General features: G+C 46.2%; 2 protein-coding genes across 7 annotated transcripts in view; one reads left to right on the top strand and one right to left on the bottom strand.

The window, feature by feature from the left end:
- The first annotated feature begins 305 nt into the window (after window positions 1–305).
- The window catches only part of ANAPC15 (anaphase promoting complex subunit 15), a 34,677-nt gene continuing 11,196 nt past the window's right edge, over window positions 306–23,786 (top strand). For both annotated transcript variants that reach the window (XM_081061670.1, XM_081061672.1), the window contains exons 1-2: window positions 306–369; window positions 998–1,163. The gene's annotated coding sequence lies outside the window, so the exon portion shown is untranslated. The remainder of the gene's footprint in view (window positions 370–997; window positions 1,164–23,786) is intronic.
- Window positions 5,189–11,701, bottom strand: LOC308503002 (folate receptor alpha-like). 5 transcript variants are annotated; one of them, XM_081061669.1, is made up of 6 exons: window positions 9,735–9,815; window positions 7,853–7,961; window positions 7,492–7,652; window positions 6,005–6,193; window positions 5,740–5,875; window positions 5,190–5,593 (listed from the first exon to the last, which is right to left on the bottom strand). In XM_081061669.1, the coding sequence occupies exons 3-6, from the start codon at window positions 7,642–7,644 to the stop codon at window positions 5,313–5,315; spliced, it is 759 nt and encodes a 252-aa protein (XP_080917795.1). In that variant the 5' UTR covers window positions 7,645–7,652; window positions 7,853–7,961; window positions 9,735–9,815; the 3' UTR covers window positions 5,190–5,312. The 5 variants fall into 5 exon arrangements, with proteins under 5 accessions (XP_080917791.1, XP_080917795.1, XP_080917794.1 ...); XM_081061668.1 differs by having other exon boundaries at window positions 7,818–7,961; window positions 9,735–9,803; XM_081061665.1 differs by lacking the exon at window positions 7,853–7,961 and having other exon boundaries at window positions 5,189–5,593; window positions 9,735–10,712.

Genomic DNA, 23,786 nt, shown 5'->3' with positions numbered 1-23,786 from the left:
TTTCTTATTATTAACACAGCCAAGACTAAGGCTATTTCCTGACGAAACTTTTTTTGGTTTCCCTTCTCCAAATCAGGTCCTAAATTCAGAATAATAAAACTATTGAGGCATATTTTGTACCAAAACCATTCTGGCACTTCCCAGACAGCTGTTAGAATACACCAAAAATTTGCTCCCTAACAGCATGTCTCTCATAAGAAGGATTCAAGGAGGGATGCTAAAAATAATTAGATATAATTGGTATGCTCCATGTTTTTAAAATTAGCTTATCAGTATTATAAGAGCTGCCCTGTCATCATGTCCACAATGCAGAAGAAGATGTCAAAGCAAAGAGAGGAGCTTGTCCCTTCGAGATGATTGTTTTACAAGGTAAAGGGTTGAGACTGTGAATATTTAGTGATTGTAACCTTTTCAAATGGGTGAAAACACACTCATATTCATGGGCAAAGACTTGCATAATGACTGTCAACAAATTTATTTCCAAAGTGATTTATGCCTTCATTTAAAATCACCTTTTATTATTAATAGTAAGTTTGATGCACAAATTACAAAACAGACTGTAAGGCCCTCAAGATTTCTAAATATATCCACTGTCCATATCTCCCACAGAGCTCGGGCAAATACAGGGGACAAAAGGAATTATGAAAAATAATTTGGTTAGGGGTGGCCATTTAGCTCAGTTGGTTAGAGCGTGGTGCTGATAACACCAAGGTTGCTGGTTCGATCCCCATAGGCCACTGTGAGCTGCGCCCTCCTTAAAAATAAATAAATAAATTGGTTAAAGTGGTTGAGAAGACTAACTCTCCTTGTCCACTTCTCCTTCCCCAGGTTCTAATAATATGTTCTCTTCAAAGTAGCCATCAACTGAGACCTTGTGAAATATAGCAGTCACCAAGAGGTTCATGCTCTTTTGGCCTTCTCTCTTTCATTCTGCTGTTGGAAATGAATATATTGATCAGATTATTTGGCCCTGTTTTCTCCTTTTGTTTTCCTAAAGATCCTGCCATAATTGACTGAAAGGAAAATAGACACATGGATCTGACATCCCCACCATAAACCAACACTTGGATGATTCAACCTATCAGGACCCTGGCACTTGTTCAGAAAATTTCTAGCCCCAAAGTAGAAGATTTCTATGGAGAGAGATGATAACTCACAAATAGGTAACAAGAAATTTTTAAAGAATTAGTGAAGTTGATATAGGATATGATACTGGTTATTGTGTTGATATTTTTGGTAATGTGTTTCATGTTTTTTTTAATTAGTCATATGATGTAGCCCTTTTTCTTTCTCCTGGCTCTGATCTCTAACCCTCAATTTAGCAGACCATATTTGTGCCAACTGGAATAAACACTCTCTGTCTCTAAAAAAAAATCTTTGGTCAATGGGGCACTCTCCTAAACATCTCTAGTGGTATTGTCCACATCTACACCAAGAACAGACTCCTTCCTTTACTGTCTCAGAGTTCATGATGAAATAGAGTTTGTCTCAGATTATAGATTTTTATGGAGCCAGATGCTAAATTCCTTAGAATACGTCTCCTCATCAGCACATCGCATAGCAGTTTAGAATCATATAGGATTCCCTATATGCTACCATTGCAAGGGATAGTATCCTACAGGCAATCATTCATTCATTCATTTCCTGAATCATAATATTTGCTCAAAGTTTACAGTGATTTTGCCAAGAGGTGCAACCTCACCGTAAGTGAGTTTTAGAACATTTTCATTGCTTCTTATGCCCATTTATAATTAACCCCTGTCCCCAAATCCAGCCTCAGGCAACCACTAATCTACTTTGTACCTCTATAAATTTGCCCTTTCTGGACTTTTCATACAAATTGACTTTCATTTAGTATAATGTTTCCCTTAGCATAATATTTTTAAAGATCATCCATGACATTGCGTGTCAATAATTCATTACTTTTAATTGCTGAATAGTATTCCATTATATAGATACAACACATTTTGTCTGTTCATTCACCCGTTGATGGACACTTAGGTTATTCCCAATTTGGGACTATTGTGAATAATGCTGCTGTGAATGTTTGCATGGAAATCTTTGTGTGGATGTATATTTTTATTTCTCTTGAGTAAATACTTAGAAGTGGAATTGTTCTAAGACAGTTTTACATTTAACTTTGAGAAACTGCCCTTGTTTTCCAAAAGACAGCACCATCTTATATTTCTGTCAGCAACATGTGAGGGTTCTAGTTTCTCCACATCCTTGTCAACACTTGTTCTTGCCAATCTTATTTATCATAGCCATTCTAGTAGGCAGGAAATGGCATCTTATTGTGGTTTTAATTTGCATTTCCCTAATGATTAAAGATGTTCAGCATCTTTTCATGTGTTTATTAGCTACCCATGTACTTTCCTTGATGAAATGGCCATTATTTCACTGGGTTGGTTGTTTTCTTACTATTGAGTGGTGTGTTTTGCATAGTATGGATACAAATCCTTTATCAGGTTTGTGTTTTGCAAATATTTCCTCCAGTCTGTTACTTGTTTTTTAACTTTCTTAATGATGTCTTTTGAAGTGTAACAGTTTTGAATTTATTTTTTTTTAAAGATTTTATTGGGGAAGGGGAACAGGACCCTTATTGGGGAACAATGTGCCCTTCCAGGATCCCTTCTAAGTCAAGTTGCTGTTCCCTCAATTGTAGCTGTGGAGGGCGCAGTTCAGCTCCAGGTCCAGCTGCCCCTGTTAGTTGCAGGGGGCGCAGCCCACCATCCCCTGCGGGAGTAGAACTGGCAACCTTGTGGTTGAGAGCCCACTGGCCCATGTGGGAATCGTACCAGCAGCCCCCGGCGCTAGGAGCACGGAGCTCCAAATGCCGGAGCCACGGCCGGCCCCAAAAGTTTTGAATTTTGATAATATCCAATTTATCAGTGTTTTCCGTGATGGACTGCTTCAGTTTAAGAAATCTTTGCCTAACACACAGTCTGGAAAAATGTTCTTCTGTTTTCTTCTAAAAATTTTTATTGTTTTAGGTCTTACATTTAAGTCTATGATTCACTTTGAGTTGATTTTGTGTATAGTATGAGTTGAAGGTCCCAATTCATCTTTTTGCATGTGCATAATCAGTTGTCCCAGCACATTTATTGACAGACAATCCTTTCCCCCAATGAATTGCCTTAGCACCTTTGTTAAAAATCTAATGGACTGGCCCAGTGGCTCAGGTGGTTGGAGCACGTGCTCCTAACGCTGAAGGTCGCCGGTTCGACAATGGCTCTCTCTGGAGCTGGGCTGCCGTGAGCAGCTGGAGGTTGGCGTGAGCTGCTGAGTGCTGCTGCGGGCAGCTGAGTGCTGCCAGGGGCGCCGGTGGCCAGTGTGAGTGGCCGGCAGCCGGTGAGAGCTGCCTTGAGCTGCTGTGAGTGGCCAACCGACAACTGGTGACCGACTGTCTCAGCCTGGGGAGCGCAAGGCTCATAATACCAGCATGGGCCAGGAAGCTGTGTCCTACACAACTAGACTGAGAAACAACGGCTGAACCAGAGCGGGGGAGGAGGCAGAAGAAGGAGGAAAAAAAATCAGTTAACTATAAATATAAGGATTTATTTCTGGATCTCAATTCTGTTCTGTTAATCTTTATATCGATTATAATTTGTATGTCCATGCCAGTACGACTGCTCTAGATCTTGATATGGAAAATTATTAATACATTCAACAAGCTAATATCTCCTCAGAACTTGAGGATGACAGCTACAGAAGTAGGATTCAGACAAGTATTTTTATAAATGGTTCTGAAACAGCACAATGGGCTTTTGACAAGATACACATATTGGGTTGAGATAATACTAATCTTAAATTTCACTAATTCTAATGTATCTGTAAACAACTCATATTTGTAAATATTGTCACTGGTCCTGTAGAGAATACGATGCATTAATTGGCCTTGTTCTCAAGACCACCTAAGGGTGGTGGCCAGTGGATTGCTCCACTTTTGAAGTAGTTCTTTGCATAGGTTCAAAGAGTTGGTGCTCTTCCGTTTTACCAGGACCAAACTGAAAAATTAAATTTGTAACCATGACCATGCCAGAAATATAAACTGACTATAACATAACAAAGTCTTTGTTGTAGTCATTAGGTCTGTTGACAAACATTCTGATTCCCTGCTCCTTCCAGGCAAAAGTTAGGATTATATTTTTCTGGTCTCCTTGAAGTTAGTCATGGTCATAACTTGAACTGGACAACAAAATAAGTGATGGGTCGAAGTTTTAAGAGCCTGTATGGAATTCACCAAGTCCTCTATTCCTGTCTCGTGGAACTGTGTGATGAGGTGGAGCCTCCATCAGCCCAGGTTACTGAGTGACACGCAGAATCCCCCAACAACGCACATTCGGCACTGTAGCTTGAGCAACAAATAAACGTTAGTCGTGTCAAACCAGAGATATTAGGGATGGTACTATAACATAGTCCAGCTTCTTACAACTGCTACAAATTATACTTCATTGGGATCACTGCCTAAAAATCTGTCAAATCATTAGTTTGGAACCTGTTCTAAGAGTCTAGGTTTTGGATCTAGTCCTAGCTCTGTCAGACCAACTCAGGCCCAGCTCCTGTGGTCAGGCATGGGTCCAGTATCCCTTTAAGATGCACATATTTACTCACTCCACAAAGGGAGCTTGTCTCAAGAGCCAGATTTCCTGCAGTGGAATCTCAAGCCTTATGTAAGGGAAGGCTTTGGCCATGTTCCTTAATTTATGTGCCTGTTCTCACGTATGTAAAATAAGTGATGGGTTGAAGTTTCTACACCTTATAGGAATAAATATAAAGCATTTAGGACAATGCCTGGCAGGTAGTGCGTTGTGGGTATTAGCTATAGTGGGGTATGGCTCTTGCTGGCCCCCTTCACCTCTTCCCAGCCAGCCTTCCGAACATGCTGGACACTCACATTCTCTTCTCTTCTAATGGAGAGCCGAGCACAGGGCAGAATAGTCAACCTGGGAGGCTTGGATCCAGTTCAAATGATAAAATCCTGAGCCTGGCTCTAGATTAGAGCTGTAGTGAAAAATGAAACTGAGAGCTATGACCATGCCCTTAGTTAGAAGAATAATTCAATATCTGGCAAGTTCATAGCAAGTATCAGAGCTGGGAACTGGCCAAGTCTAACTGGCTTCAGTCAATGGGAACTGAGAAGCAAAAGTCACATTCCCATTCACACCCAAATAATTCACACGACACATGTGGGGTATCTGGTTTATTCAAACTGTCAGACAGAGTTCCCACCATGGAGCAGGAACTGAATAGCTGGGAGCTGTGGGGTTGAATAGGGCCGGGATGTCCAGGTCTCAGAAGGTAAAAGGAGCTCAGCTGAGCAGCTGGAGCAGTACTAGGGCCACGCAGAGCAGGAGAGGCCCCGCCTCACGGAGCCCAGCCCCACTCATGGCCTCAGCGTAGAATCTAGCCACCTCCTCATTGGGGTTGCCCTGGGCTGGGTCGAACCACATCTGGATGCAGTGGCCGCTTCCTTGGCTGTATTGACTCATCTTGTAGGAGTGACTCCAGATTTCATTGCACAGAGCAGCAGGCGTGGGGAAGTACATATGGAAGGGTTGGCAGGTAGTTCCCACTGGACACTGGTTAGACCCTGTAGGAGGATGGAAGTCCTTTAGCCACTGAGCCCTGAACTATCTCTGGTTCCATCAGCCTCACAACTCCAAATCTCCATGTACCCCTCCCCCGCCCCCACCCTTTACCTCAATCCCTCCCTCCCCACCCCACCCACGCCCTCACCTGAGGTCCAGTTCCAGCCCTGGTGCCAGTTGCTCTTGCAGGTGTAGGAGGAGCGGCAGTCTTCCCACCAGATCTCACAGTCCTCTTTGCACAGCGGCACGTCCAGGATCCGCTCTTTGCGCCAGCTCTGGTCCACCTGGGAGATGTCAGCAGAGAAAAAGGACTCAGACTCAGGATCGTCAGCAGCCCAGCCCTGAATAGACCCAGAGCTGGAACGGCAGGGTGAGGAGATGTCTGGGATCAGACGTAGGGAGAACACTCAAACCTGTTGGATCCAGGGCCCCAGGTTGGGGGAGCACTCGTACAGGCATGTGTCCTGGATAAAGTGGCGTTTGCAGGCGTGCTCCATTTGGCCACAGTGGTCCCAGTTGAATCTGTACAGGTAGGAAATATCCTTATGGGCTTCCTGGCTGGTATTGTAGGAGCAGCAGGCATTCTTCTTCCAGGGACTGCACTGTGTGGGGAAGACACAGGGACTAATTCCCAGGCCCAGCACGACCAGAATATCCCCACATGCAGCCTCGCCCCTTTGAGTCCTTGATCCCTCAGTGGAGTCAGAGTCTTTCAGGGAAATACTTGGACTTGGGGGGCCCTCTTTGGGGGAGGTGCAGTCAGAACAAAAGTCATTAATTCAAATCTCTGTTGAGCTCGTCCTTACTCTAAACCCAGGCACTTTTCTAGGAACTGAGGACATGGTAAGGAACACTTCTCACAGGATAATTGCTTTGGAAAAAAGTAAAGCAGGGGAGAAGAATGGGGAATTGCAGTTTTATCGAATGGTCAGATCAACCCTCATTGAGAAGGGGACAGAGACCAGGAAGTGAGGAAGCAAGATAAATAAATTGTAACACCAGAATAGTTCTAATTATATAAATATATAACACATTCTTATTGAGTGAATGGAAACTCATGGCCTAGAATTTAGTATAAAAACAAAATATTAAAATGTACACTTTCAAAAAATATATAAGCTGAAAAAGTTAAAGTTAAGGCTACTTGAAGTATCTACGTTATATTTCCACCGGCAGCTGCAGGCTTAGTGATTCAAAACAAGCACAAACAAGGGATTGTGATAACTATCCACTAATGAGGTCAAAATGAACATTTACATATTAGAATGCATAGGACAAGTGACTTTCCTTTCGTTTTTTTCTTTACAGTTATGGCATCATATAGATTCTTTTAATGTTTAGATAGTTTCAGGTTATTAAAGCGTTGGTGACAAAATAATTGTCATAGGAAGGAGACCTCAGGTCCAATAGGGTCGAGAGCGCCAGCGGAAATGTTTGCTAGATGCAAGAATAAGGTGCCTTGCGCCCAGCCTCACAACTGTGAGAGAGCCACTTTTCTTGAGCTTTTTGGGGCTGGCAGAAAGAAGCCACTATGCGCCCTTTCTCCTCTCAGGTCCTCGGAGGGGTCATGCCTAGTGTAAACTCTGAAGTGAAAATCAACCCCGGGAGCGATCTCTCCCGTGTCCCTTCCTAGGCTCCTCTCTGAGCCTGCTTCCTGATTTGATTTGGTGGAGCCCAACAGCCAAGAAGTTGAGCTGTTGGTATAGTCCTGGCTGCGCTGGCACACAGTATGTGTTAAACAAATGGGTCACCTGTATTAGTGCAACCTGAAGGTCTCTCTCCTCAGGTGGCCTCCCTGCCTCCACCGTGAGTGGGTTTAACACTTCATCTCTGCTTTTCTCCTCCTGAGTCAGTTCCTCACCGCCCCTTGACCACCCCTCCTCGCCTGCCCTCGGCATACCTGCTCGTGCAGCTTGTCCTCGGGGCTTGGCTTTTCCTTGTGGTACTTGGCGTCCATGCAGACATTGAGAAGCTCAGTCCTGGGCCGTGCTGCCCACACTGCAGACCCCCACACCAGAAAGAGCAACAGCTGTGTTGTAATCGGCTGGGCCATGTCAGTCCCTGAAGGAAGAGCTGTGGTCAGTGACACTGAGGAAAGTGAAGGTGGGGCCTCATTGTGTGGGAACAGATCCAGGGGGGTGGAGCCTTGGCGAAGCCTGGGGCAGCTCACATCCCACCCCCACACCAATATTCCCAGCATCGGTGAGGCGAGGTATCAGATGCTACCTTCTGGGACAGTCCTTGGCTGGGGCCTCACTGACCTCCAGTTGGTGGTGAGGATGAAGTGACGGTTACTAAGGCATGGGCTTTGGGCAAAAGGCAGAAATAGCCAGGAGATTTCTGTAAGTCCACAATCTTTTGTTCAAAATCCTTGGAGGCAAATGTTTCAGAGTTTAACATTTTTAGGACTTTATAAAAGGTAACAAAATCAGGTAATACAATTTAGATGCACTCAATAATGAAGCACACATTCTGTGGTGAAATAGTTACACATTTTCAAGTCAGATTTTGACACCAAATGAGTTTGTGTAAAAGTTTACAACAATATCTTAGTTTTGGAGCTCCAAATAAGCTACAGGTCTGTTTAAAAAAAAAAGAAAAGAAAAAAGCCTTGCTTCCAGCCCTTTCCAGCCTCATCATTTGGCTTCTCCCAGAGCGCATGTGGCCTGGGCTCCCCCAGGCCACAGAGGCTTAGGGAGTGGGTGTTGGCAGCTAGGCGGACAGACCCTGCGGCCTTGGGAGGCTCCTGAGCCCCCTGCCCCAGAGCTGGCTTCAGCTCAGCCTTCATAGCATCTCAATCCTCTGACCTCAGACCTCTGGGAGGCAACTCTTTGCTTAGCCCACTGGTCAGCAGGTGCTCTCCCAAAATGCTCGGCATGTTTCCCACAGATCCTAAAGCCTAGATGCCCCCTGCTCACAAAGTTGTATTTCCTCCATATTGCCCGCCTGTCCGGCAGAATCTTGCGTGGGCCTCCTGAACAGGGCCTGAGCTGGGTAGCCTGCAGGCTGACTGCCCAGCAGGACTGGGAAAACCTGGAATTGAATTCCCATCTAGCTCTCCTCCTCCTCTTCTTTGCCCTCTCCTCACCCCTCACCATTCCACAGTCCAGTATTCCACCTCTATTCCTGTGTTCATTCATTCCCTCTTGCTAATCCAATCATCCCTTCATAGACCCAATCCCACACTGATCTCCGAGAGCACAGGACAAATCTGTACCCTCTAGGTCTGCCAAGTGCCAAGTGACTCTTCGGATTAGGCTCCGTGGGCAGACAAACTCTAACAGTGCAGAGCACAGGGTCCCGATCAGCTTGTCCATGATCCCAGCCTTACACTCACCTCCTGCTTGACCCTGGGGAGGAAATAACTCAAGATGGGCTTGCAGGAAAGGAAAGTTTATTTTAAGGCTTAGTTTTCTCATCTGAGGATTAAACAGGGGGGAAGACCCCAACAAATGGTAGCCATCTGGGCACAGATTAAGTAATCAATTGGCTATAGTTTGAGGGATATGCCTCAAGTCACACAGCAGGGGTCACCCAAGTCTGACTTGGGACCCTCAAGTCAAGAGCTCCTTTGGCTTTTGTCCCCTATATTTTCTCTGTGCGGAGGCTCTCATGGGGACTACTGATGCGAGTCCTGGAGGCGTCCTGGGGTGGGGGTTCTGTTGGATTCCACCTGGTTGGTCAGTTGTTTTTCTTACTGTGGCTGCTTTCTAGAACTGGAGGTCTCTTCCTCTCCAACCACCTACATCACTCTGCAAGCCCCTCCCCACCTTCCTAGGCTCAACTTCAGATCTTGGACCAGGTATGAGCATCCCCCCCTGGCCCCGCCAACCATCACCCTCAACACACACACACACACACACACACACACACACACACAAACACTCACACATGGCCCCAGACCTGAACTGCTGAGAACTCAGTGCTGTGCTTTAAGGCAAGAGCCCTGGGTTCTAGCTCAGGAAGGACACAAACTTGTACTTGAACCTTGCGCAGGCCCTGCTCTGCTCTGGGTCTCAGTCTCCACTTCTGGATTCTCTGCACTTCAGGCAAAGAGGATCCTCCCAGTTCAGCAAATCCTTTAACCCACACTGGGATACCATAGGGCTTATTGCCTCTGATAAGGGGGTGGGAGTGGCATACCTGGGAGCGGAGGTGGCTCTCTATCTGGCTCAGGCTTCTGCTCTGCTCTGCAGTCCCCCTCACTTTACCTCAGAGGAAGCCACGGTTTAGTGGCCTAGGAGAAGGCAGTAGGGCAGGCAGTGGGAATGTGGCCCAGGAGTAGAGCCTGGGATGGGGCGAAGGCCACTGAGCAGTTAATTATTGCACGTGGTCCCCAGCCAGGCCTTCACGCGAGGGGGTGGATTAATAGTGCAGGCCTAAGGCCAGGCCCCAAGCCCCCACTCACCCCACTTTCTCCCAAAAGCTCAGGTCTGAAAAAACCTTGCAGCATGTGTTTCTGGAATCCTTTAAAATAATCTGGTGCACTTTCAACACCCCTGTCCTGGGATATAGATGAGAATGAGACCCAAGGAATCGGGACAGAGCTTACTACAGGGCAAGGGCTAGAGTGCAGGCTTCCAAGCTCCCAGCCAGCTGTCGAGAGCAAGGAGCTCCCATGTCTCCAACTTAAAGAGCCACCAACTCCTCATTAGCCCAGGCATCGCTCACCTCCAGCTGCAAAAACCTGACATTCCTTCAGATTACAGAGCCTCAGTGGTTCCAAGACCCCACTTTCCCTCCCATCCTCCACTCACTCACCCACCTGCACAAGTATCCTTTCTAGTGCATCTAAGAGTCTGGTCTAATTTAAACTCCTCCCAGCACTCCCACCCCAGCTGAGGGCAGAGCCTTCCTTTTTTCACCTTCTGAGATAGTTGGATACCCCTGCTGGGGAAAGGAAAGAGGGGAGGAGCAGTTTTGGGCAGGAGGAGATGCCAAGCTTTTTTTTTTTTGAGGTGTTATGAACGTGTTGTGAGAGGGGAAAGGGGGTCTTTGCCCTTTTAGGACGGAAATCGAGAGAGGAGGCAAGACGGGCTTGCAGGAAAGGAAAGTTGATTGAAGCGAAAGCTTGATTCACCAAAGAAGCAACATGGACAGAGAATGTGTCTCCTCGAGGTCTAAGGGCCTAAGGGCGTAGCGTTTTTATGGGCCCTCTGGGTTAGGGGCTGGGTTAACTTTGATCAAGGGGAGGAATATTCATGAATTTTCCTGGAAGGGGGGGAACTTCCAAGAATTAGGTTGTCACCCTCTCTTTGGTCTTATACAAAGATCCGGCCTTGCCGGATCTGTCATGGCGCTGGTGGGGGTTATTTAGTATGGTAATGAGGACAGGTCACCCAGAGGACAACTCCTCTAACTGGTGCACAGGTGCAGTTTTGGGGATCTATCCTAAATCTGATTACATCTCTTTTGCAGTACCTGCTCCAACTGTTCCTGTTTCTTATGGGCAGGAAAGTATGACTCAAGATTTCTTCCCCAGCGGCAGGTTTTGGCTATGTGACTACCAATCATACTCTGGCTACGTGACTACTGACCATATTCCGGCTGCATGACTACCTACCACAGAGGTGCCTGTGTGCGTGGCCTAGGGGTAGGTGGTTGCAGAGGCGAAAGCCCAGGGAAAGGGTCCAGCTTGGCTGCAGATGTGGGAGCCATCAGTCTATGGATTGCAGTGGAAGTTTAGTGAAGATGGGGCCCTGTACCCTAGGGAAGGCCACAGTTCTGGGCCCCTGGAGCAGGAGTGGGGTGGGTAACCAGAGGAGGCAGTGGGATCACTGGAGGAGAATCAGCCAAGAAGGCCCTAAAAGATCTAACTCCCAGGAAACCCCCTAGCTCACACCCTGCTTTCCCTCTCCCTCAGAGTAAGCCTTACCTGACTCCTGTGACAACCTGGGAGGATTAAGCCCTCTGAAGACCTCAGCAGGTAGAGAGCCACTGGAACCCTGGCTGGTTTTATAAGCCCAGCTCAGCCTTCTCCTGATTGGAGAATAACCAGGTGTCTAGACCAAAGGTGGGAACTCCTCTAGATAGGACTTGCCACTGCCCCTCATCTTCTACCACTGCCCTGGGGGCTGATCATTTAACTGGGCGTTAAGCCCCTCTACTTCAGGAGTGAGCTTTGGCCCTTGAGCCACACTCCTGGGCCCTGAGGGCTTCAGAAGTGACCAGCAAATGGAATGTGAGTTGGAGGTGGAGTTCTGATCTGTAGGGAGTTCCCTGCCCTTGTTGAGCCTCATGCCCTTGTTGACATAAGAAACATCCAAACCTATAGAGAATTTTTTCGTTTATTTGAGCCAAAACTGATGACAGTTGCTGGGAAGCAAGATCTCAAAAGCTCTGGAGAATGACAGTTTTTCAGTTTCTTTTATGCATTTGAAATTAAGGAGGGAACCTAAGGAAGATTACATGAAGGTGGGAGAAAGAAAAGTGGGGATTGGATTACAGGATAGTTAAAAGATTCTGTGCTCTCTTGAGGGTAGTTACCAACTTATTTCAAAGGTGTGTTAACCTGATGCACAAAAACAATGGACAGGACTTCCTTAAGGCAGATAAACCTTTTACTAAAGAAGTTATAGGCCTGGGGTCTGACTTCCCACCAGGACCTGCCCAGTTAGGAATTTATAATCAGATCACCCTATGAGCTTACTTTCCATAGAACCCCTTTTTGGGCCACACTCTGCTCTGAATCTGGGGCCTGGGTGCTAGGGCCATCTGGCCAGCAGGGAGGGACAGGGTCAAGCAACTACCTTGGAGCCAATCCCAAGAGTATCTGCCTAGACTGGAAAAGATTAATACCAACATGGTTACTCATCAGCTTCCTCGTGGATCCCAATCTGAAGGCTGCCTTGCGACCCGAGAAAGATAACAGGAAGGTATTTGACGCCCACGGGTGGGGGCTCTGGGCTGCAGGGAACGAAGGGTGGGAGAAACCAGAGCTTTTCCTTAAGGGCCAGCCCATCACATATGTAATCACTTTTCACCCACCCTCACAGCTGCAGAGACGGCGGTTCTCAGGCCGCGCAGAGGGGCTAGGATTCAGAGCTGAGTCTAAGTCCAAGCCTGGCTTCTTTCACAAAGACAGCTCTGTGAGGGGCTCTCAGGGCATTGGCTTAAGGACTGAAGATCCAGTTTCTTCTCTGGCCTCATTTCTTACCTTTGCCCTCTTAACTTCTGCCTTAGCCACCTAGAAATTCTGCTTGCGCTTCTATTACCTCCAAGCCTTTGCACTTGCTGAACCTTCTCCATGGAGTGCTGTTCCTCCCACTATTTTCTGCTTGACAAGCAGTACTCTTCGGGACACCTTCCCTAATCTCTGGACTTGCCCAAACTGGACTGCTCTGTAGCAAAGCCTCAGTTCCTTGCTTTCTAAGAGTTATTGGTTCTCAGTTCGGTCTGCCCCTACCAGACCCTGCAAGGTACTCAGTTTCCTCCCTGTTGGTGGAGGCCAGAGACTGGGTTCTCAGAAAGCCTCTGTTAACTGACAGAATGAGTACATGGATTCCGTCATTTCCTGAGCACCTCCTCCGTGCCAGGCACTGACCCAGGCCCAGGATCTGGCACAAATGACAGAGACGTGACCCTGGCTTTCAGATGTGTATGTTTTGTGAGGGAAAAGCCAGATAGTAAATACAGTAGGCAGATAGCTGTACAAGGGGACTAACAAGAGTAATGTGATAAGAAAGTGCCTGGATGACTGCTTTTGACTGGGTAGTCAGAAGTCATTTTAGGGGGAAATTGTAGGTTGAAATCTAAGTGGCTACAAGGAACCAGCCTGCAGAGGATAAAAGAATAGAGGGGAAATCACTAGAGTAAGGGCCCCAAAGTGAAAAGTGTGAATGGAGCTCATCTATGTGGGGAGGCGGGGTTGTAGAGGGCAAATGAATTGACATGTAATCTAAGTAAGGGGTGGGCAGGCCCTTCTACAACATTGAAGGAGTTTTTCAACAGATAACCATGGAAAAGTATTGAGGAGTTGGTGAGGAGCTGTCATATAACAAGACATTTTGGGTGTGTGTTTTTACTTTTTAAAATATGTCCATCGGATAAAAAACTCATGGGTGAAAGTTTACTGATGAATAGGATATCTACAGTTCTCAAAGTGTTTCCTTACAATGTAGGTTTTTGGTGGTTTTTTTTCTCCCCCTTCTTCCGCCTCCCCCCCACCACTCCGGTTCAAGCCGTTGTTTCTCAGTCTAGTTGTGTAGGACACAGCTCCCTGGCGCATGCTGGTGTTATGAGCCTTGCGCTCCCCCCTCCCTGGCTGAGGCAGTTGGTCACCAGTCGTGGGTCAGTGGCTCACAGCAGCTCTTGCCAGCCACGGGCCACTCACGCCAAATCTGGCTGCTCACAGCAGCCCAGCTCCAGGGAGAGCTGTTGTTCACAATCTTAGCTGTAGAGGGCGCAGCTCACTGGCCCATGTGGGAATCGAACCAGCGACCTGGCATTAGGAGCTCAGCCCTCTAACCACCTGAGCCACTGAGCCGGCCCCCAATGTACTTATTAATTTCAAAAAGTAGGGGGAAAAAGCAGGGGAGAAACCTGGCAGACCCAATTCTCAATCAAAAGATCAGTCAAGGGGCCGGCCCAGTGGCTCAGGTGGTTAGAGCCCCATGCTCCTAACTCCGAAGGCTGCCGGTTTGATTCCCACATGGGCCAGTGGGCTCTCACCCACAAGGTTGCCAGTTCGATTCCTCGACTCCCGCAAGGGATGGTGGGCTGCACCCCCTGCAACTAGCAACGGCAACTGGACCTGGAGCTGAGCTGCGCCCTCCACAACTAAGATTGAAAGGACAACTTGACTTGGAAAAAAGGCCTGGAAGTACACACTCTTCCCCAATAAAGTCCTGTTCCCCCTCCCCAATAAAATCTTTAAAAAAAAAAAAAAAAGATCAGTTAACATCAGGAATGGGCAAACCTGACACTGTGTGCTCACATTATAATGCACCAAGAACACAGAATATTGCTTTTGGGATATTTGTATCAAAAATGAACAGCCTCGCCCTTTTAAAAGCACTCATTGGGCCTTTTGCTGATGACCCACCAATCCGTCAAGAAAGGGCAGAGTAAAAACACCACTTTTGGGTGAAGTGGCAGCATGTTGTGTTGTTTTGCTTCAATCGGTGGTGTGACAAGGTGTTAAAAAAAAAAATGAACAGCCTCAACTCTAGTGTTGAGGAAACGGATAAACTTAAAATGAGGGATCTTCTACAATATAACTGGCCAGTGCTTTTCAGAAAGGTCAAGGTCATAAAAGAACCTCCTTCCCTCAAATATCCATCAATAGATGACTGAATTAAAGGTGACATACTAGGTCAGACAATTAAGTTTGCGAACTCATCCTAGAAAAAGTGCTACCTACCTCATTGCTGAATATCACTATGGTCACCTGTGAAGTACTCCCTTTGGGAAGCTATGTACTGACGCCAGCACCTAGTCCACCCTTCAAAGCAATTTTGGAACTCTTTCTGGAATGGCCATCAGAACTGTTGTATTATCCTTGATGTCCTGAATGTCATCAAAATGTCCTCCTTTCAATATTTCCTTTATCTTTGGGTAAAGAAAGAAGTCATTGGGGGCCAGGTCAGGTCAGTAGGGAGGGTGTTCCAATACAGTTATTTGTTTACTGGCTAAAAACTCCCTCACAGACAGTGCCGTGTGAGCAGGTGCATTGTTGTGATACGAGAGCCATGAATTGTTGGCGGAAAGTTCAGGTCGTCTAACTTTTTCACACAGGCTTTTCAGCACTTCTAAATAGTAAACTTAGTTAACTGTCCAGTTGGTACAAATTCATAATGAAAAATCCCTCTGATATCAAAAAAGGTTAGCAATATTGTTGCAACAAGTTCACAAACTTACTTGTCACACCTCATGTACATAGAATGGACTATTGCCAGCAATTAAAAAGAATGAAGTAAATCTCAACCAATCAATATGGAAAGATCTCAAAAAGCGTATTCTCATAATAAGGCACATGGCAAATGAAAACTACATGGAGATGTCCTTTCCCCCACCTATCAGCAGAAAAGCAAAAGTTTGATGCCATACTGTGTTGACGAGGCTGTGGGGAAACGGGCACTTGTACATTGCTGGTGGTGGCCACATTATATAACACCTGTAAAGTTGTAGCTATCAAAATTAGAAAGCCATATACCCCTTGATCCAGCAATCTCTCTTCTGGAATTTAAGTATAACATTCTACTCTATACAAAATTATTCATTGCAGCATTATTGGTCATTTTTAAAACAGAAAACAATGAAGGTGTTCATCATTGACATTCCTCTACCAATATTTCCACCTCTGGCCACACCTATGGAGGGAAGGAAGGTGAAAGAAACTGCCTGATAACTCACCTGCCAGTTTCTGTCCACCAATCCCCTTGTCACCGTGTGGTGTGGGAGCAGTGAACTTGGCATGAAGGTGAAGCCAGGTGCAGAACCCCAAACTAAGGGATCAGCTTCCACCCCCTACTTGCTGGTGAACTTCAGGCTAGTCTCAGTCCCTCTTTGGGTCTCTCAACAGCAATGATGAATCAATGAGGCATGTCCCCCCATCCCATTCATCCCCAAATTATTTATAAGACACAAGACACATGTGGCTCAGCCTATGTCTGAATAGGCTGTCAGAGGAACCCCATAGGATCCATCATGGCTCAGGAATTAATGACCAGGGCATTGTGAGGTCCAGGGATTCTTCCAGGGAATGCACTTGTTGGGGAGAACACAGGACTAAGTTCTTCATCCACCACAGCTGTCTCCTCCATATTCTGGCCTCTCTGCCCTGGTTGGTCATCTAGAAGAACACTCACTGGGGAGGGTACATCTATGTCTGGCTCTTTGAGGAGCTTCCATTTGCAGCAGAGGCTATTATAACACTGACATGTAACAGTACCACAGAGAATGTGAGAGACCTGGGGAACCACCATCTGGAGGAGCAATTATAATTTGTACAGCTCTAGACAGTTGAAAACCTTATTTCACACAATTCAACTAATTTATATTATTCATTTTGCATCCAAATATATTAACTGAGTGCTTTTTATATATCAGGCGCTGCGTTAGGTATTGAGAATAATGCAGTGAACAAAACAGATCAAATCTCTGCCCTCATGTTGCTTATGGTTTTTGTCTAGGGTCAGGGGGAAGACAAAGAACATTGTAGGCCTAGAAAATAGCAAGAGCAAAGTCCCTGCAGCTTTTGTACTTTATCCTCTCAACAATCCAGTAAAAATGTCATTACTCCAATTTTTACAGAATTTGAATAAGCTGTATCCCTTGTAAATGATGAGGTTAAGATTCAGGATCGATTGGAGAGGAAACTGGCCCCAGGTCGTGGAGGGGGGGGCGAAGGGGGCTTGTATGGCTCTCCCAGAGTCTGAAACCCCAGGCTAGGGTCCTCCAGAGAGGTCCTAAACACAGTGGGGACCGAGGGGCAATCCCTGGCACATGGGCCTTAACATGGACCTAAGTATGGAAGGCAATCTAGAGGCGACAGCATCTAGAGAGGTAAATTCAAGGCAGGTAAGAGAATGGATGTGGTGGAGGTTTCTCTTTAGAAATCACTGTGGGCTGTCATTTGAGAGCTGAGTGATCATGGGCCATTTTGTTCAAAACCCTGAGGTGAACTCTAGTACAGGGGTGAGTGAGATGGGAGATGTGATAGGATTGGGCACTCAGGAGAAACTAGAGAAAACCCGTGAGGGTGGGGCCAAACCGCTCTTCAACAAGGTAGCCCACACGCAGTGCTGCTGCCAGGCCTCCCCGACTTCTCACGTGCTGTTCCTCCAATGGCCCCAACTCTTGGTCACCACATCTCTGCCAGCCCAGATCAGTGGTTTCTGCCTCCAGTGAAAAGCGTTTCCTAGCTCATAGTAGGGGCTCAACAAAAATAGCCCATGTCCCCCAGAATTACAATCATCTGTCTCCCTCAAAGGTCTGTGTCTGCACCATATTTTGGCAAAGAGGAAGTGCTCCAGAGGGTTCTTAAAAGCACCCCTTTAGAACTTAAAAAGTTCTAAAAATGACATGGTAGGTACAAACTATCCATTTGGAAAGACGAAAAAGTTCTGGAGATGGATGGTGGTGATGGTTGGACAACAATGTGACTGTACTTAATGCCAATGAATTGTACATTTAGAAATGCTTAAAATGAGAAGTGTTCTGTCACATATGTTTTAACACACACACACACAGCAATGAAATGTGGAAAATGACTCAGAAGTCATGGGGCTGCTGGGCTTCCCTCTCTTCACTTTGAGCCCCTGGAGTCGGTCCATGCCACAGTCTTTCCCTGGGAACACCCCCAGCCACGTGAAGCCTTGTGGGGAGCAGAGGAGACCAGAAGGAATGAAAACACTGGCATCTCTCACAAGCCTGGAGTTCAACTTCAAGCTTCGATTTCCTGACCTGCTTCAGAGGCCTTAACTCTGAAATGTGGACCCTGGCCTCACTTACCTTTCTCTGTGGGCTCTGGCTACGTGAGACTTGTCACTACTTGTGCTGTCACCCTTCGACCTGTGTACACCCTGTCCTCTGTTAGTCTGCTCCTTCCTGCTTTGTCTTCCTGGAAAATTCATCCTCCAAGGCCAAGGCTGATGGCCCCTTTCCTGGGAAGTCTTCCCAGCACATCTGATTTGTCACTGTCTTTTCAGAACCGCATGGGTGTGGGGGCCTCGCCTGTTTGTACATGTTTGCTTCATCATAACTGAGGGACTGGTCCTCGCCTTCTACCCTGCCTCTGAGGTCTGTGGGCTGGCACGTGATCAAGGTTGTCCTTCTCCTAGCCCCTGCTAGTAATTAGCTTCTCAATTTCCACATGTACCTGTGCCCTCTCGGGGTCTATTTCCTCATTTGTATAAGTAGAGACCTACCAAGCAGGCCCTTTGGGCATAGTCATTGATAAGATGTGAAGAAAACACTTGACCCATAGTAGGTGCTAGATCAATGGTCCCCTTATTATTATAGATTTGGGGGCCTCCTGGGGGAGGCCCTCAGGATCACCTCAGCCACCTCCTGTCTCCATCGCACCCCTCAAAACTGATCTTCCCATCCCCCTAACTTCTTCCCTTTTTAGGGTCAGCCCTCTCCCCACCCGACCCCACTCCATCCTCACCTGGTCATGTAGCTTGTCCCCAGGGCCTGGTTTGTCTTGTGGTGCTTGGCATCCGTGCAAACATTGAGCAGATCTGTCATGGCCCATGGAGTTCTGGACTGGGCACCCCATGCAGCAGCCACCAAAGCCAGAAGTAGCAGCTGTGTCATCTGCTAGCGCATGTCCATCTGTTTCTGCCAGAAAGCCATAGTCAAGGTGCACAAGGCCTGAGAGAGAGGCAGCAACCAAGACTCTTGATCAGATTTCTTGTCTCCCTCCCAGCCCAGATCTGCACTTCTCACCCAGTTTACCCCACAGAGCAGCTGAGCCAAGCAACGAGTACCATGTAGAGTTCTGAACCAAAAGGCAAGAATCACTCCCCTCCCGCCCCATCAATACACAAAAGAGGGCACTTTTACACTAGCTTGCTCTGACCTTGAAGAGGGCCGCCACCCCTTCTGGATTTCACCAGCCAGTATTTCATCCACAGTGGGAAATCCCTACCAGCTCAGTATGTCCTCTTAAATCTGCTCAAGAAGAACCATAGGGCATGACCTGATGGGGGTGGGGAGTGAGAGGAAGGGGCACCAGCCAGCTTTGACAGCCTAGAGGCTTTTAGGCACCCAGAGACTGCCAGTAGGGCAGACAACGAAGCTGACCCGTGTGAAGACCACTGAGTTGTTCAGTTATCGCTCATGGTTCTGGACCAGGTGCTGTGGGGTAATGTGGAAGCCAGTGAGAATACAGGCGCAGAGAGCCAGAGCCCCATTCCTTACATGACAACAACCCCTTCCCCCACACAGAGGGATTTTGGGAAGTCCCCAGGGCAGAGTCTAGCCTAGAACTGGGGGAAGGCCAACAGGTAAGGAGCACAAGGAGGAGGGAACTGAGCCAGAGCAGTGGGTGACAGGGAAACCAGAGGAAAAATCAGCAGAGAAATCAGTCTCCCACTAGACCTGGGGGAGACCCTGCCTTGCCTCCCACCTCCCCTTCCACCTTTCCCTCCCTGTCCTGCTTTCACCTCAGCCCTCGGCCTACCCGAGAAGGTAGAGAGTCTCTCCACCTCCTGACCCCCTTTTATAAGCCCATCCTGACTGCTTGATTAGCCTTTCTGTCAGGGAATACCTCTGTTGTCTTTCACTAAGGGAAGGGCCAGTTAAATAAATTATGGTGCATCCACCCAATGAGATTTAACCTGGTAAAAAGGAAAGAGAAAGCTCTTTGTATGAATATGGAAAAATCTCCAAGTGTATTGTTCAGTGAAAGGAGAAAGGTACAGAAGGGTGTCAGTAGAATGTAATTTTTTTGCGTGTGAAAAAGGAAGAGGGAGAATATGTGTTGTTTGCATAAGAAAATTCTGGAAAGGCACAAAAAAATGTTAAAAGTGGTTGCTTGCAGGGAGGGCACAGGATTCGGGATCCTATGTGAACCTTTCTATGCTGTTTTGATTTCTGAACCATGTGAATGTATATACCTTATATACATATAATATTCATGTATGTATGTACGTGTATATAAGTATGCAGAATGTTAAATGGAAAAATAAGATACAGAATGGTGCATCTTGATGGAAGCAAATACAAGGCGAGGCACAAAACAATGCTACATATAAGTTATGGATGCTGTACACGTACTTGCAAAAGCATAACCATGAGGCCACCAATAGTCCTCGTTTCTCGGGTCCCTGCCAGAGAAATCCTATGCACCTGTCCATATATAATCCCCTTTTTGTGCACATATGATAGCACACTGTTCTATGCTTGGCTTTTGGGGGGTAGTTGCACTGTACATCTATGCTTTTGACAAAAGAAATAAAAACCTCAGGAAGCCAAGTTACCGGCACTCATACACTTGAGTATTATTGTCACATTTGATAACATAACCTTCAAGTTGCTTCTTTATGGCTTTGTACGGTCTGAAATTAATTAAAATGTCAAAAAAAACCACCTTTCATTAACCATTATTTTTTAAAGTTAAGGGAAAAGGTTTATTTTTTCAAGTTATTATAAAAGTGCTTAATCCTTAGGCTTTATTTCTCAAACGTTATTGCAGACAGTAAAATTGCTACTAAGCTAGGAAGACAACTCGTACTGTTCCTGTTGGGGATTTTTTTGTTTTTTAATAATGTATATTGATCTTTTCCTATTATGATTTTGGGAAAACCTCCAAATCCCGTCATTACTTACTCAACTAGTAGAATGCGTCTCCCAGGGCAGGTCTGTGGTTTCAGTCTGTTCTCAGCACACGATCCTGCCACAGGTAAGTCTGAGGTGACAAGGTCAGTCAGTGTCTGGTTACGAGGTACACACTCTGCCCCCTCTACTCCCTCAGGGCCCCATCACTGCTGAGTAGTGACCATGGTCAACCCTCTGCCCTCCTTCCATTGTACCAGCCTGTGATCTTCACTGTGTTGTTGGTCTTTGTATCTTCACTTCCTAAATAGGGCCATGTATCTGTCTTTTTTCCCTTAGGAGTAGTTTGAAGGTGTATATGAAAATACTTTGCAGACTACTAAACACTAATGTGCATGATCATATCGGCAGTCATATCTTGAGAACTACTATATACCAACTATAATAATGGATGCTTTACTTACATTGTTGTGTCTTGTAACCCTCACTATATACTGCAAGGATGACATTATTATTTCCAACATACAGATGAGGAAACTGAGGCTCTAGGAGTTAGGTGAATTCCCAAACAGCTATCATGTAGAGGAGTCAGGATTCAACCCAAGTCAGTTTAACTGTAAAGCCCATGCTTTTTTCACTGTAATACTATCTCCAGATACAAGGTCTTATTTTCCTACTTTACCTCCAGGAAATTTAGCTGAGAAACCACAGTCTATTTTACATTTACTTTTTAGAATAGCCTTCTCTTCCCAGAAACCAAGTAGACTGTACAATTGTTTTTCAGTTCTGCTAATAAGTTTTGCCAAATAATGCAAATAAAGGAACAATGATATTTTAGAAATTAGAGTATTGTGTTACCCCATCCAACCAGAGATAAGCTTAGTTTTTTTCATCAGAAGTTCTTCCCAGTCATATTGTCAAGACAGGTATACAAATAATACATGATACAAAAAGTAAAAACGTAATTATTTCCTCTGCCTTTTTGAAAAAAGCTAAACAAAACCACAAACCAATAAATATATAAAGGCAGTCCATGCCTAGACCAATGATGAGAGCACGTCAAGAACCCAGGATTATGATTAATCCAATCCTGTGCAATGGTGGCAGGGGGAGCCCTTTCCTAAGTGTGGTGGGTTAAAGTAGGAACAAATTCGTTGACCCTTAAGAAGTGAGGTCTGTGTCCCCTATCCCTTGAAGGTGGACAGGCTCTGTGACTGCTCTGACCAACAGAATATGGTAAAAGCGGCACTCTGCCAGTGTCTAGCGCCAGGACTTAAGGGACTCTTATGGACTGAATGTCTGTGTCTCTCCAAAATTCATGTTGAAATCCTACCCCGCCCCCTGTGATGGTATTAGGAGGTGGGGCCTTGGGAGGTGATTAGGGCTAGATGAGGAGATTAGGATGAGATGGGATTTGTGCCCTTAGAAGACTCCTGAGAGAGTGTGCTTCCTCTCTCTGCTCTCCACCAGGGCAGTCTGCAACCCGGAAGAGGGCTCCCACTGGCACCCTGATCTTGAACTTGTAGCCTTCAGAACCGTGAGAAATAAATTTCTGTTGTTTAAGCCCCCCGCAATCCCCCTCCAATCTATGGTTTTCTGTTATAGCAGCCCAAAATGACCAAGACAGGCACTGGCAACTTCTAGTTCCTGCACCTTGGGATACTAGCTCCTAGATCCCTAAGCCACCATGTAAGAAGACTGAGTACCCTGCTAGACAGACCATCCTGAGAAGCCTAGTGACTACATAGTATGGAGGAGGCCGTAGCTGAGCCAACCTTCCAGCAATCCCTGCTCTAGTGCCAAGCATGGGAGTAAAACTAATTCAGGGAAGGGGCCTGAGGACTATTTTCACAGAAGCAGGAACTAGGAGGTTGGATTCCACTGCTGCCTGCGTGCTGCCAGACACAGAACTCAGGCAGATGTTAATCACCCAGAACAGACAATCCAGAGCCTATAGAGCAAAGAGATTCCGTTATGGCCATTCCTGTAATTAAACCTAGTACAAACTAGCCACAGGCTGTATCTTACAAAAGGTAAAGGTAAACCTGCCCCTATTCTTGTACCTTGTGGAAGTTCCCTGTACTAAGACGTTTTCCATGGAAACAAGAAACACAAACCCTAGTCTGGGGGATGGGGGTGGTCTCTCTTCCACTATCGATTAGAGACCACCACTCTGTCTGCGGGGTGGCCTTTTTTTCTTATTTACTCTCTGCTAAATTTACTTTCACTTTAAACTCTGGATCAGCTCACGTTTGAATTCTTTACCGTGTGAAGCCAAGAACCTCCTTAGCCCAGGGCTTCAGATCCCACTCCAAGGGTTCACCTCTCGGGCATCAAAACCATTTTGGATGTTCAAGACCAGCCCAGATACTAGCTGAATATCACCAAGTAACCTAGTCACTACCACATGGAGCAGAAGGATTATCCCGCTGAGTCTTACCCAAATTTCTGACTCACAAAAATCATGAAATATAAGATAGTTATTATTTTAAGCCAGGATGTTTATTTTTTAAAAACTTTGTATTTTGGAATAATCTTTGACTTAACAAAAAAATTGCAAAAGTGGTAGAGAGTTCCTGTATACTTTTCATCCAACTTCTCCAAATGTTGACATCTTAACTTAACCAAAGTACTGCAGGGGTTCAGAACAGACCTCCCGAAGATGTGTTACTTTGGCATATGGATTATTTTGAGCTGAAAATACACCATTTGTGATGTACATGTGTATATATTTGGTGACGTGCTGTGAGAAAAAAAGAGAAGATGCCATGGAAGTGTGCAAGGAGAGCTAACTTAGTCGGGGACCTCAGGGGGTCCTCTCTGAGACCTAAATAAAGGAGGGACAGAGCTGGCCCATTGAAGGGGCTCAGCATTCCAGGCAGATGGAAGCATCGTGGAAAGGCCCTGAGGCAGGAAGCATTTTAATGAGTCTGAAAAACTGCAAGGCTGTTGGGATGTGGTTGGGGTGCAGAA

The sequence above is a fragment of the Rhinolophus hipposideros genome (genome assembly GCF_964194185.1).
Source record: "Rhinolophus hipposideros genome assembly, chromosome: 10".
NCBI lineage: Eukaryota > Metazoa > Chordata > Mammalia > Chiroptera > Rhinolophidae > Rhinolophus > Rhinolophus hipposideros.
Note: the sequence above shows the minus strand (reverse complement) of the source record. Positions and strands in the feature narration are given on the sequence as shown.